This window comes from Macaca mulatta, chromosome 2, assembly GCF_049350105.2.
Source record: "Macaca mulatta isolate MMU2019108-1 chromosome 2, T2T-MMU8v2.0, whole genome shotgun sequence".
NCBI classification, from domain to species: domain Eukaryota; kingdom Metazoa; phylum Chordata; class Mammalia; order Primates; family Cercopithecidae; genus Macaca; species Macaca mulatta.
This window is the reverse complement of record NC_133407.1, coordinates 197,715,575-197,727,925: the sequence shown is the minus strand read 5'-3', so window position 1 is coordinate 197,727,925 and position 12,351 is coordinate 197,715,575. Positions and strand designations below refer to the sequence as shown.

At 33.3% G+C, this 12,351-nt stretch overlaps 1 protein-coding gene across 4 annotated transcripts in view; it reads right to left on the bottom strand.

Moving 5' to 3' along the window:
• GBE1 (1,4-alpha-glucan branching enzyme 1) overlaps nt 1–12,351 on the bottom strand; it is a 263,149-nt gene that overhangs the window by 212,980 nt on the left and 37,818 nt on the right. For 2 of the 4 annotated variants that reach the window (XM_077991015.1, XM_077991014.1), the window contains exon 1: nt 2,418–2,737. In XM_077991015.1, coding sequence (XP_077847141.1) covers nt 2,418–2,722 — 305 coding nt within the window. In that variant the 5' untranslated portion in view covers nt 2,723–2,737. 4 annotated transcript variants of the gene reach the window in all.

Genomic DNA, 12,351 nt, shown 5'->3' with positions numbered 1-12,351 from the left:
CAGTTCCCCTATATCAGGTACCGGTATACCAAAATTACTACCCTATTTTCATTGGTATCCCCTATATCCAGTAAGAAACAAACTAGGAAAAACTTGGTACAACTGGAGAACTAAACCATGTGGCTGGTGCTCTATGTCAGAAGTGAAGGTTCCAGAACTATACAAAATTGTATACAATATTATATACAATACTATACAAGCCAATAGGCTTCTCTATACCTCCCCATACCCTCAGGGCTAAGCAATCTTGCCCTGAAAGATGGCAGGAATCTAGGTACGGGATATCCAGGGAATATACAAAATTTGAGATGCAGAATAATGAACAATATCTCAACTTAGCTACATAGAAAATTGACCTTTTTACAAATGTTTCACATTATACAACTTAATTAAAAATAAACTCAAAAGAATAAGAGCTGAAAGATTATACGACAAGAGAATGAAAAGTAAAAGACTGTAGACTTAACGAAATAAATGGAGGAATAAAGTATATCAATAGATAATGATGAATAAGTTTAGACTCAGCAAAAAAAAAGTACATAGTATAGCAAAAATAGCAAATTATTAAATGAATAAATAATTGAGAATTGAAATAATTTAAGAAAAACAATGAATTTGAATATATTAAAGAGAACCTAAGAGACACCCAACATAGACCAAAAAAATATGATCCAAATATGGATAGCTGCTGACTGAAAAATAAAACTAAATAAAATGAATATAGATGGAATAAAACTGGAAAATTTTCCTAAAGAATTAAATCCACATGTTAAAAAGAGCATACAATTTTTTAAGAAAAGTTTGGGAAACAAACACACACAAAATATATTCCAGTTTAAGCAACTGAAATTCAAAAGATAAAAGAAATGAGTCTATAGACAACCAGGCAGAAAAAGGCAACATCAATTAAAAACCAAAAGATAAAACCAACTCCACACAATTCTAAGAAGGAAAAGTAGTAATCTAGAAATATCCTAGGAGACAAGTTTCTATTCATATCTAAAGAATTTTTTAAAATACTGTCAAATTTAAAATTGAGTTTTAGTCAATGACACTAATGAACCATTCTTGAAGAAAAATAAGCTACTTTCCATTTTTCTAAATGGCAATTAAAAATTAAAAACAAACACAAGAACGAACAGTTATTGTAGGAGTATGTCTAAGAACTGACTCCTTAAATATAGAACCTTGGCTAGACAATCGTGGAACTGTGTGAATGTGATCATGAAAAGGGATCTCAGCTGACAAAGTAAAAACATTGTATTTAAAAAAAGAGATGAGTGAAAGGAGGATGAAATTTTATAGCAGAGAATCACTCAACACAGAGTAAAATTTAAGGTTGTCATCATTATACTCTTTCATGTCTTTATTAATCTTAGACGAGCACTGAAATAAAACTTTACAGTAAAGAAAGTTGTATATGAATTCCAATAATTTCTTCTTTTCATTTCACTTTAATTTCATTGTTTAAATTAAAGTTAACATTTATTTTTTCATGTCTCATTATAGTATTTCTATCAAGCATTTTCTCTAACCTTCCATCTAAAGATAGGCATATAAAAATATCAAGAATTATATACCCTTAATATCAGTGAGGATTATTTTGGTGACGTTTCTTTTTACTTTCTCCATTGCATTGTTCTAATTATGTATAACAAATAACTACCATTTAAAGAAAAATGAAGTACAGTTTTCCTAAAACTATAATTTTTCACATAATTAAAACAGCAACATAATTTTATATAATAGTTATAGGAATTTTACTGAGTATGTAAAACTAGGTTTATAAAATTTGAGGAACTTAAATCATTTGAAATAGATCTATGGAGCAAATCCGAGTTTCTGAAAGAGTATTAAGCCGAAGTAAAAATTCAATATGTGATGAAAGGGCATTTCAAAACAGTAAGAAAAGGATAGCTTATTCAATAAAATATTGAAATCTATAAGTCTGTCATAAAAAGTAGATCTCTAAAACAAAATAACTTACAGAGAGATCAGACTTGTAAACTTTAATATTTTAAAAATAAGTCCAAGTGTTCATGGAAAATGAAGCACAGGTAGCCAATAAACATTAGAAACAATGATCAAATTCATATATAACTAAAGAAGTGCAAACCTAAACTTCAAAATTCAATTTTCCACCTAAAAGACCCAGAAACATATGATGGTCTATACGGATGGGATATGGTTCAGGAGAAAAGACATTTTCAAATGCTCTTGGTTGAAATATCAATTAGAAAACAATTTGACAACAGCTTTGAAAATTTCAAAATCACACTCTTCAAGTAAGTAACTCCATTTTTAGAAATCTGTCCTTTGGATATACATCACACAAAGATGCAAAGACATCTATGTATACAATACTATTTATTCTTTATGGCATTATTTATAATACAAAACCATGGAAAATAACCTACCTTTGCAACAATGGGAAACTAGGTGAATGAACTGTGGAATATCCAAATGATAAATTATATGACAACCATAAAAATAATGAAGTAGGGCAAAATGTGCTGATATGGAATCCTGCCCGAAATAATCCCAGTCTCACAAGATAGTTTTTATTCAAGGGGACATAAACTGAACCACCCAAATGAGCCAGGCCGGTGTAACAAATATGAGGAGCTGACAACACACAAGAAACAAAAAATTGCAAAGTTGATGATAAAATAATTAAGGAAAACAAAGCAGAAACTGTTGAGATGGAAAGTACAAGCCTCATCTAATAGCACAGCCTCTATTTAATAGTTACAGCTCATTGTTACGTAGCATATTTTGTCCAATCATGTAATTATTCAAGAATATTAAAAAATACAGATTTTTCTATGAAGTCTTCCTAATGTAAACAGTGGCAACTGCTTCAAAATACTTAAAATACTTACCTAGACAAACAAACTAGATATGCAGGCCTGATGGAACACCATATGCAAACTCTTTAAATCATATGAGAAAATGTTCTGTGTGTGTGTGGTTTTTTTAACCTCTTCCAGATATCAGTCAGCTATACTTCTTGGAATATGGAAATGATAATCCATATTAAATTATATAAGTAATAACAGGCAATAAAATGATCAAACAATGTAGAACAATCAACAAAACAAAAATTGAACTTAGGGTAAAAGATATACACACACATACACCCTCATAATAAAAGGAAAACTACTGATTTTCCAAAAAGGTATAACATTGGGAGGGTAAACAAATGTAATCATTTTACTTTCAATGTTGGTACAATACCTTACGATAAACTTTCAGATTTATGTAAAGTTTAAGTTTAAAAAATAATCATTTTCTAAAAAAGTTTCTTAAAGTATTTTCAAATGTCCCATTTAGTAAAATTTCAATGGAAACACGATTATAGCATTATATTACTTTAAGTATCTTGACTTCCCTCAAGGTCAGCCCTACAGCTTCTGATACAGAAATACACATTGCACTTTGAAATCACTGTGGCTCAAAAAGGAAAATGCCTGAGGATACAGCAAGCTCATCATGCCTGTGCCCTCTCCTACTATAGTCATCTCTCTTAATATTTTGCTATGAATTTAGAGGATATTTAAAAACTAGGTCAAATTTTTGGTAACCAAGAAGATAAAATGAAATTAGTATAGGAACTAGCATTTTGTATAGATATAAAGAACTGTTACAAAAATTATCAGATGTGACCTCTATATCAATGTTTTAAACCCTCTGCTACATAGGAAGAGACAGAGGCAAACATAAATAAATAAATTGTCCAAGATCAAGAAGGTAATAAGCAATAAGGACATCACATCATTAATCACAAAAGGTAGATTTCAAGTTAAATCTCAAATTAAAAGTCATATTTCACTTTTAAAGAAAGTTATTTATGTTTTACTCTTAAGGTAATTAATCTTATAATTCTATTTAATCTTATAATTATATTTAATTAATTTAATCTTATAATTAAGAGAATCAGGGGTAGCTGATATTAGCTTTACTTCCAGAAATAGTCTACTTTCAAGTCCAGACTCACATACACCATATGTGACTCTGAACAAGTCCCTTCATCTCCTTTTTCCTGATTTTCTTAACACATTAACTGGGGGCTCGAGGGAACCTCACAGATTGTAAGGAATCAATGAAACACAGTAGGAGCATTCCCCACAGCGTTCAATAAATGGTAGCTGGAACTTTTCTCCACCTTGAAGTGGTAACACTATAGTGTACTTTTACTTTATCAATTTTCTTTTACTTATTACACTTGCTTAGATTTTAAAACACATATTAGCTATTAGCTACGTTACGATTTTTCCCCTCAAGTTCCAAAACTGTTTAAGAATGCTTTCCATTTTTTTCCTGGAATAGAAAAACACAAATATAAATATACCAACACATAATATATATCACACACTCCAAATTCATTTGAACATATGAGTTATGGAAAGGTTGGAAGAAAATGAAGTTGACTAGACTACCCAGGGTGGGGAGGAGGGGCGGGGGGCAGTTTAGATAGTTATGAAAAAAAAAAATGAAACAAGCTAAAATCTTTGCTCTCCTGGAAGGCAGCTGGTTCATCCTAGATCAGCACTGAAGCTCTAATTTCAGACAGGGCTGTGAACACAGGAGATATGTCAGTGGAGATGGATAATCCCTTCCCTGGAAATGTATTGTGTATAGAATCCATTCTCAAGTGCTTCTGAGCGGGACAGAAACCCAAGAAACCCATGAAGAAAATTCTTTTCTTAATAGCTTATTTTTAAGATTTTACTTTGTCATTTGCTTCCTATGGGAGACTTGGATTAGAAGAAAAAGCACAGAAGTAAAAGTTCAAGAGAAATTTTTAACAGCTCAAAGGGAGGAAATAGGGTTAAAGGAGTGGAGACTTGAGAATCTTTGGAAGGATAAAAAAGCTCTTCAACTCAGTCTTTAAAAATACTGCAGGTGTCTCGCAGAAACTTTCTTAAGTGAAAAGTAACCAAAATATATAAAATTATTCATATATTAAGCCTGTCAAATCAGGGTTAAGCATTAGAGACTTTAAAGTGAGTATTTTATATTCCTCAATCAGGGCAATTATTCAACAAAAATACCCTAACATACTTATTGCAGGATAAACATATTTATATATATTGTGTGCTAATAATTCAGTTACATAAAACAAGATCCTTCTTGTAAGGTGTTCATCCGTGCAGTGGGAAACACTGTGCAACTCATGACAGGATAGGCCTGAGATAAGTAAGTGTTCACAGAAGAATGAGCAAGACCAGGAAAGAACGAGTGATTTTGACTGGAAGAAGAGATTGGGAGAAGGCTTTAGGGAGTAGCTGGCATTTGTGCTGTATCTTGAAGGATGAGTAATATCTTTTGACAGCTTGAGAAAAGCCAGAGAAGGGCATTACATGTGTAAAAACTGGATGCTTCTTGATGACATGACGACTGGCTGTGTGTTGTCAGAGCAGGAGAAAGTGGAGTATTCCAGAGGCCAATTGGGATGAAAAAGATTGTCTGCAATCAGATAATATGTGGAATAAAAAACAAAATCCTTAAAAACTTTACAGAGGAGATAACTGACGTGATCAGAGACATGTTTTACAGGGAGCAGTTTGAAGGATGAATTTTGGATGAGTTTTACTAGGCGGAGTCCATAAGTTAATAAAGTATTTATTAAGTAGACTATTAAGCACAGATACTGGCAGATCCTCCTGTTATACAAGAGTGAGCAATGAAAAGATTTTTTTAAATGACATCATGGTACACATGGTTTCTTATTTTTGAAAACTATTTCTTATTTTTAAAATGTAAATGTTATCAAATAACCAAATGCATCTATTTTCAAAATCCTACATAAATTTTCAGTGCCATTTCCAATCTGTATTCAACTTGGCATACACTCTTCACTTCATCTATCAGAAAACAGTAGAAATGAAACTGTTTGAGCAAAGGTGACAAGGAATAGTGAAATCCATCTATTTATTATATAAGCATTACTGAGAGTCTACTGTACATCCAGTACTATGCTGGTCACTGAGAATATAGAGATAAAGGACATTACAAAGTCTATGACTTGAAGATATTCTCTGTTACATATGGGAGACCGTAGAAGAGAAAGCAAGGAGTAGGAAAGCGTTACATAAGTTATTGATAAAGACAATCAGAAAACAGAATGTAATTCTGAAGTAATTCTTTCCTTTTAACTAAACTAAATGGAATTCTTTGCTTTGAAATTGTACAAAGAGTGGGAAAATTATCTAGTTTGAACCCTAATATCTTCCTAGTAACTAAAATATTGGCACATAGTTAAGTATTCAATGAATAAATATTTAGTGAGCACCAATTATCTGTCAGATTCTTTCTAGGGAATGGTGATAAAATGATTAGAGTTAGGTTTAAGATTATAATTACTACGTTTGAATTTGAATCCTAATCCTACTGCTCCCCAACTGTAACTAAATTTTCTAATCTGAAATAAGAATAATGGAACTTACCTTCTAAGTCTGCTTTGAAAATCAAATGAAATAATGTTTCTAATCTTTTTATCATAATATCTTTCATGTGAAATAATGAATAGATACACAATGTATTCAATAAGACTGATGGAAATGAGATAAACAGAAAAATTAATAGACTATTAGAATATAAAAAAGATATAATTCCTGTAACTGTATTAGACATAATATAGGTGGCTTCCTGATTTACTCAGTCCCACTGGCTCTCCTTGTACATAGAGGTTGTGGCTTGCAAGCAACTATCTGAAGAGGCCAGATACTGCATGTCTTGATCAGCTTGAACTGTTGTAACAAATTATCATAGCCTGAGTGGTTTAAACAGCAAGCATTAATTTCTTACAGTTCTAGAGGCTGTGAAGTCCAAGACTGAGAACCAGCAGATCCAGCGTTTGGTGAGGGCACTCTTCCTTGTTTTCCGATGGCCACATTCTCATTGTATCCTGACATGGTAGACAGGAAAGGCAGGAAACAAGCTAAACACACCCCAATCTCTTCTTATATAGCCACTGATCACGTCAGGAGAGGGCCACTCTTGTGATCTAATGAATCACCTCCCACAGGTACCATCTCCAAACATCATCACATTATGTATCAGAGTTTCAACATTTACGTTCTGAGTGGATATAAACATTTAGTTCATAGCAAAATAAAATGAATGTGTACACGAATAAAGGCTCCAAAGGACAAATTTTGACTAACAAGAGACAGAAAATGGGAAGAAGTCCTTAGATAAATTCCTCACTCTTCCTCTTTAACATCCTGTGTGACCAAATGATCAGCTATAAAAGGAGATAGTATTCTCTCAGTTGAGAATTCAATTCATCAGCTTGGGTGTGTATCAAGATCAAATGTATACAGATCTGCACAGGTGAATAATAAACTGGGGATATGATGACCCACTGGAGACCACCTGCTTCCAGAAGCGAAAACACAAACCTCTCACTGTTCTTTAAAATGACGGCAAACTACTCTGTGCAAACAACTCCTGATTAAAAGTGAGATGCAGACAGTTAATTTCCACCCTTTCACTTCTGCTCAAACTGCCGGTCTGTGGTTTTTCACTCAAACAACTCTTCTCACTATTATAATCTTTATCAACGCCTAGGTTCATGAGATTTGAAACTAGCTATCAAATGAGTTGTTTCATATGTCTAGGACTAAGTGGTATATACCACCTACTACGTGCCAGGCATGGTACTACACAAGAAAGAATAGATTTAGAAAGAAAAGACTGAGTTATATTTCTAGTCCCCTTAGCAACTGACCTTCAATTCTCACTTAATAATCTCAGAATTTCTGCTTCCTCATTTATAAAATGGAATAATATCATTGATGTCAAGGTGGCTGTGCTTATATATAACTAGATCACAAAAAATAGATTATTTTATGAAATGTTACATCTTTCCTTTTTAAAAAAATAAAAAATGAAGATCTCATTTAGTTGTAAATTATTAACTACTTTCAGCAAATCATTAGTCTTCAATTTCTAAGTAGAAAACTTAAAACCTTGAAAAATTTGGAATTGTTCTGCTATGCTAATTTTCATACAAAAATAAAATTTAAACATTAATCCCATTACAAGCATACACTGTGTGATTAATTTTAATCTTTTTAAATTTTATTCACATTGTACCATCTCTAAAACACAATCAAATGCATTGTGACCAATCCAATAAACACATCCTCAGTCCACATTTAAGAAAAAATTTAGTCTCTTATTTTCTGATGTGAAGCAATAAAAGCTAATTAAGTCATAGTTTTGTTCTTACTTAAAGTTAAGTGCAATGAAAATTCGCTGCTTTCAGTCTCAGATTAATAAAATATATAGAGAAGTTATGGTTATAAAGAGATCATTAAGTATTTGCGGGGGGGAGTATGAGGTAAATTCAAAACTATTATCTTCTAAAAGTTGCTACTATTTAAAATAGTATCCCAAAAGTAAGTAGTGGCTATTACTTGTTAAATATTCTTTCTTAATTTCTGGCACTAGGCCACAGATGTGAGGGGTCAAGGGAGACCATTGCTAAGATCTTTCTAGGTCTAAATCCTATAAAATCAAGAAAAGAAAAAGAAATGTTCTTATTCAATTAACAAAAAACCAGACAAAGTCCATTTAGTGGTGTCATTTAGAAATCCTTAAAACTCTCCATTTCTTTTAATAATAAAGTATTTATTTATACTACATTATTCTACTTTCAGAATCATGGAAATACTATCACGTTTAATGACACAACTTAAAGAACCTACTATAAAGCCATTAATATAAACATATTTTGACTTAACAAATTAGAATAAATTTAACAAAATATAACTAGAAATTAATTTTAATCACTGTGCCTTGTCTCTTGGTTACAAATAAATTAATAATATATTGCCCTTACAGTTTACTGAGGTATGATTAATGGTCAATATTAAAATTTCCAGAGTCTTCTCGCAAAGTGAAAACCTGACTGCCTAACAGACACATATACACACACACATCTGAATACAATAAATCAGAATTACTGAAGGTAAGCCCTGAGAGATGGCCCATCTGGTCAGGCCTGGAAGTGTCAAGTATTGTCCCAAGCACTTTAAGCTGCCGGCCTCTTTATCAGCCACTCTCTTTCCAGTCACGCTCCTGTTCAGGTCTTTGCTACATGCTCTGCTGATTACCTTGGAAAAGGGCAATGCTGTAACTGTTCAACTGACCTTTCAGTTTATTTTCTCTTGTGTAATATGAAACATGAGCTAACACAGTCTTAATCTGCTGATTTCCAGGAAGAATTCTGACTTAATGTTTCAACAGCTCCTGGCTCAAATAATACTCTGCTCTTCTGTATTCAGGTTTCTCTTTTTGGAAAAATTATGTGGCAAAGACCAAAGGTAAGGGCTAGAGAGACAGAAGCTTTAGGCCCTCTGCAGAGTGGACCACACCTGCACAGTAGTATGCTCCTGAGAATGTATGGTCCACTAACTTGCTGAGAAGCAATTCCAATCTTTTAAGTCATCACTAGGATATTGTTCCAAATGTGACTTTCATTGTAACCATGAATAGTTTTAAAGTGAGGATGCTTATGTCTTTTCTGTCTTTCAATACGAATGCTACAGTTACTCGAACATTGTCAAAAATTTTATACTCACCATGGGAAAAACAAAATAGAGAGGGAGGTTAAAGAATCGAAAGATACACATTCTAGACCCAATTAAGGTACTAGCGATGTGACCTGTGGAAAGATAAACATTCAAAGTTTCAGGTTCTTCTTCTATCAGATGAAGAAGTTGAATTGAAAGGTTCCATCCTATAATCCATACTCTAAACTTCTTTGATTCTTAGTTGGGTACTAAATTTTCCCAACCTAGGAAGAAAAAAAAAGCACCTCAACACAAAGGTTACTTTGCACATTTCCCACATAAACCAAAAGGTGTATATATTTTACCATGAACAAGAAACATAATGTTACATTTATATTTTTTCTTAAAATAAAATGCAGGGTATAAACCACATATGAAATATAACAGACACAGGAAATTTTATTTTATTTATTTTTTATTTTATTTATTTATTTTTGAGACGGAATCTCACTCTGTAACCCAGGCTGGAGTGCAGTGGCACAATTTCTATTCACTGCAACCTCCACCTCCTGGCTTCAAGCGACTCTCCTGACTCAACCTCCCATGTAGCTGGGACTACAGGCATGCACCACCACGACTGGCCAATTTTGTATTTTTTAATAGAGGTGGGGTTTGACCATGTTGGCCAGGCTGGTCTCAAACTCCTGATCTCAGGTGATCCACCTGCCTCGGCCTCCCTAAGTGGTGGGATTACAGGCGTGAGCCACTGTGCCTGGCCAACACAGAGAATTTTAAAAAGAGATATAATATGGACAGAAAAAATAATAATAATTTATAAATATTACAAATTGTAAATTACAATAATCAGTACCTTATGGGGCACTTACTACATTCCAGACATTGTTCTAACTTACAAATGAAAGCTTATTTAAACTCTCACAATAACCCAACATCGGGAAAAGTAGTATTATTCCTATTGCACAGATGAGAAAACTGAAGACATTAAGCAATCTTGCTCAAGGTCACACAGCTAGTATGTGTGTGAAGCTGAAATATAAATCCAAGATTTTACCTCCAAAGCACTGGTCCTTGACCATTCTTAATATCACCCCAATAAGTTTTTTCATTTGTTTGTTTTGTTTTGTTTTGTATTGTTTTGTTTGTTTTTTGAGATGGAGTTTCGCTCTTGTTGCCCAGGCTGGAGTGAAATGGCAAAATCTTGGCTCACTGCAACCTCTGCCTCCTGAGTTCAAGTGATTCTCCTGCCTCAGCCTCCCCAATACCTGGGATTACAGGCATGCACCACCACACCCAGCTAATTTTGTATTTTTAGTAGAGACAGGGTTTCTCCATGTTGGTCAGGCTAGTCTCGAACTCCCAACCTCAGGTGATCTGCCCACCTCAACCTCCCAAAGTGCTGGGATTACAGGCATGAGCCACCGTGCCCGGCCCACCCCAATAAGTTTTGCAGTTTACAGTTTCCCAGCTGACTTAATCTTCTATACTAAATTTAAATTACTTGTTACTTAGCATGTCTTAAATAATTTTAATAAGTTGAACCATTGAAGAAAACAAAATTCTGCTATAGGTGTGATACAATTGGTCAAAAATAAAACTGGTAGAAAACTCACTTGAAAAACATTAAAATACATCATTTACAGTACATGCACAAATTCACAACTATTTTAACTTTTCTTATTTTATTTTTGGGATTTTTTTTTTTTTTTTTTTTTTTTTTTGAGACAAGGCTTTATTCTGTCTTGCAGGCTGGAGTGCAGTGGTGTGATCCTGGCTCACTGCGAGCTCCTCCTCCCTAGCTCAAGCGATCCTCCCACCCTCTCCCGAGTAGTTGGGATTACAGGTGCGTGCCACCATGCCCAGTTCATTTTTGTATTTTCAGTAGAGATGGGGTTTTGCCATGTTGGCCAGGCTGTTCTCAAACTCCTGACTTCAAGTAATTTGCCTGCCTCGGCCTCCCAAAGTGCTGGGATTATAGACATGAGCCACTGTGCCCGGCTTTATTTTATTTTTTAAAGTCAACAAAGAGAAAGAGATACATATGATTTTAATTGCCCAGAGAATTTTTATTTGGGGAGTGTTCCTGTCACAATGAACTTGAATTAACTGACCTGAAGCAAGATCTGGAAACAAATACTTTTTGCATATATAGTTTAAAACATAGTTTGAAGTATTGTTTTGATAGGTAGTTTGAAACTATAACAGAGATATAAGAATTTATATCTTTATGATAATAGTTTCAAACAAGATGGTTATATCAATTGTAAAGTAAAAACTAACACTAATTTTTTTACCTAAAACAATAATCAAAGATCAGAAAACTTATATAAATAGACACTTTGCAAATCAACAAACCCAATCACACTTATGAATTTATTAAATATAGCCAGATAGCCATGGATGTTAGCTTTGTGAATGTTTTTATATTAGAAATAGGATAAATGAATCAAGTTATCACTTTGACAAGGGTATAGGACACACTATATTAATATATATTAAAGAATCTCAGGAGATAGATATATTTCCAACAAAAAAAAATCCACATCTTTTGGACTAAATAGTGGTGAAATATCAAAGATCTATCAAACACTCTGACAGTTCTTTGCCTTTACTGAGAGAGACAAAGGTTTCAAAATTCTGTCAGGCACAAAACTACAAAGATCATAAGAGCTTTCACAGTGATTGCCTACATTTGGCAAGATCTCTTTTAATTTATAAAAATTCAAGACATATCTATATCTATCTACACATATATCACATTGCATAACATACGCATACACACACATACACACACACTGTATATATATCT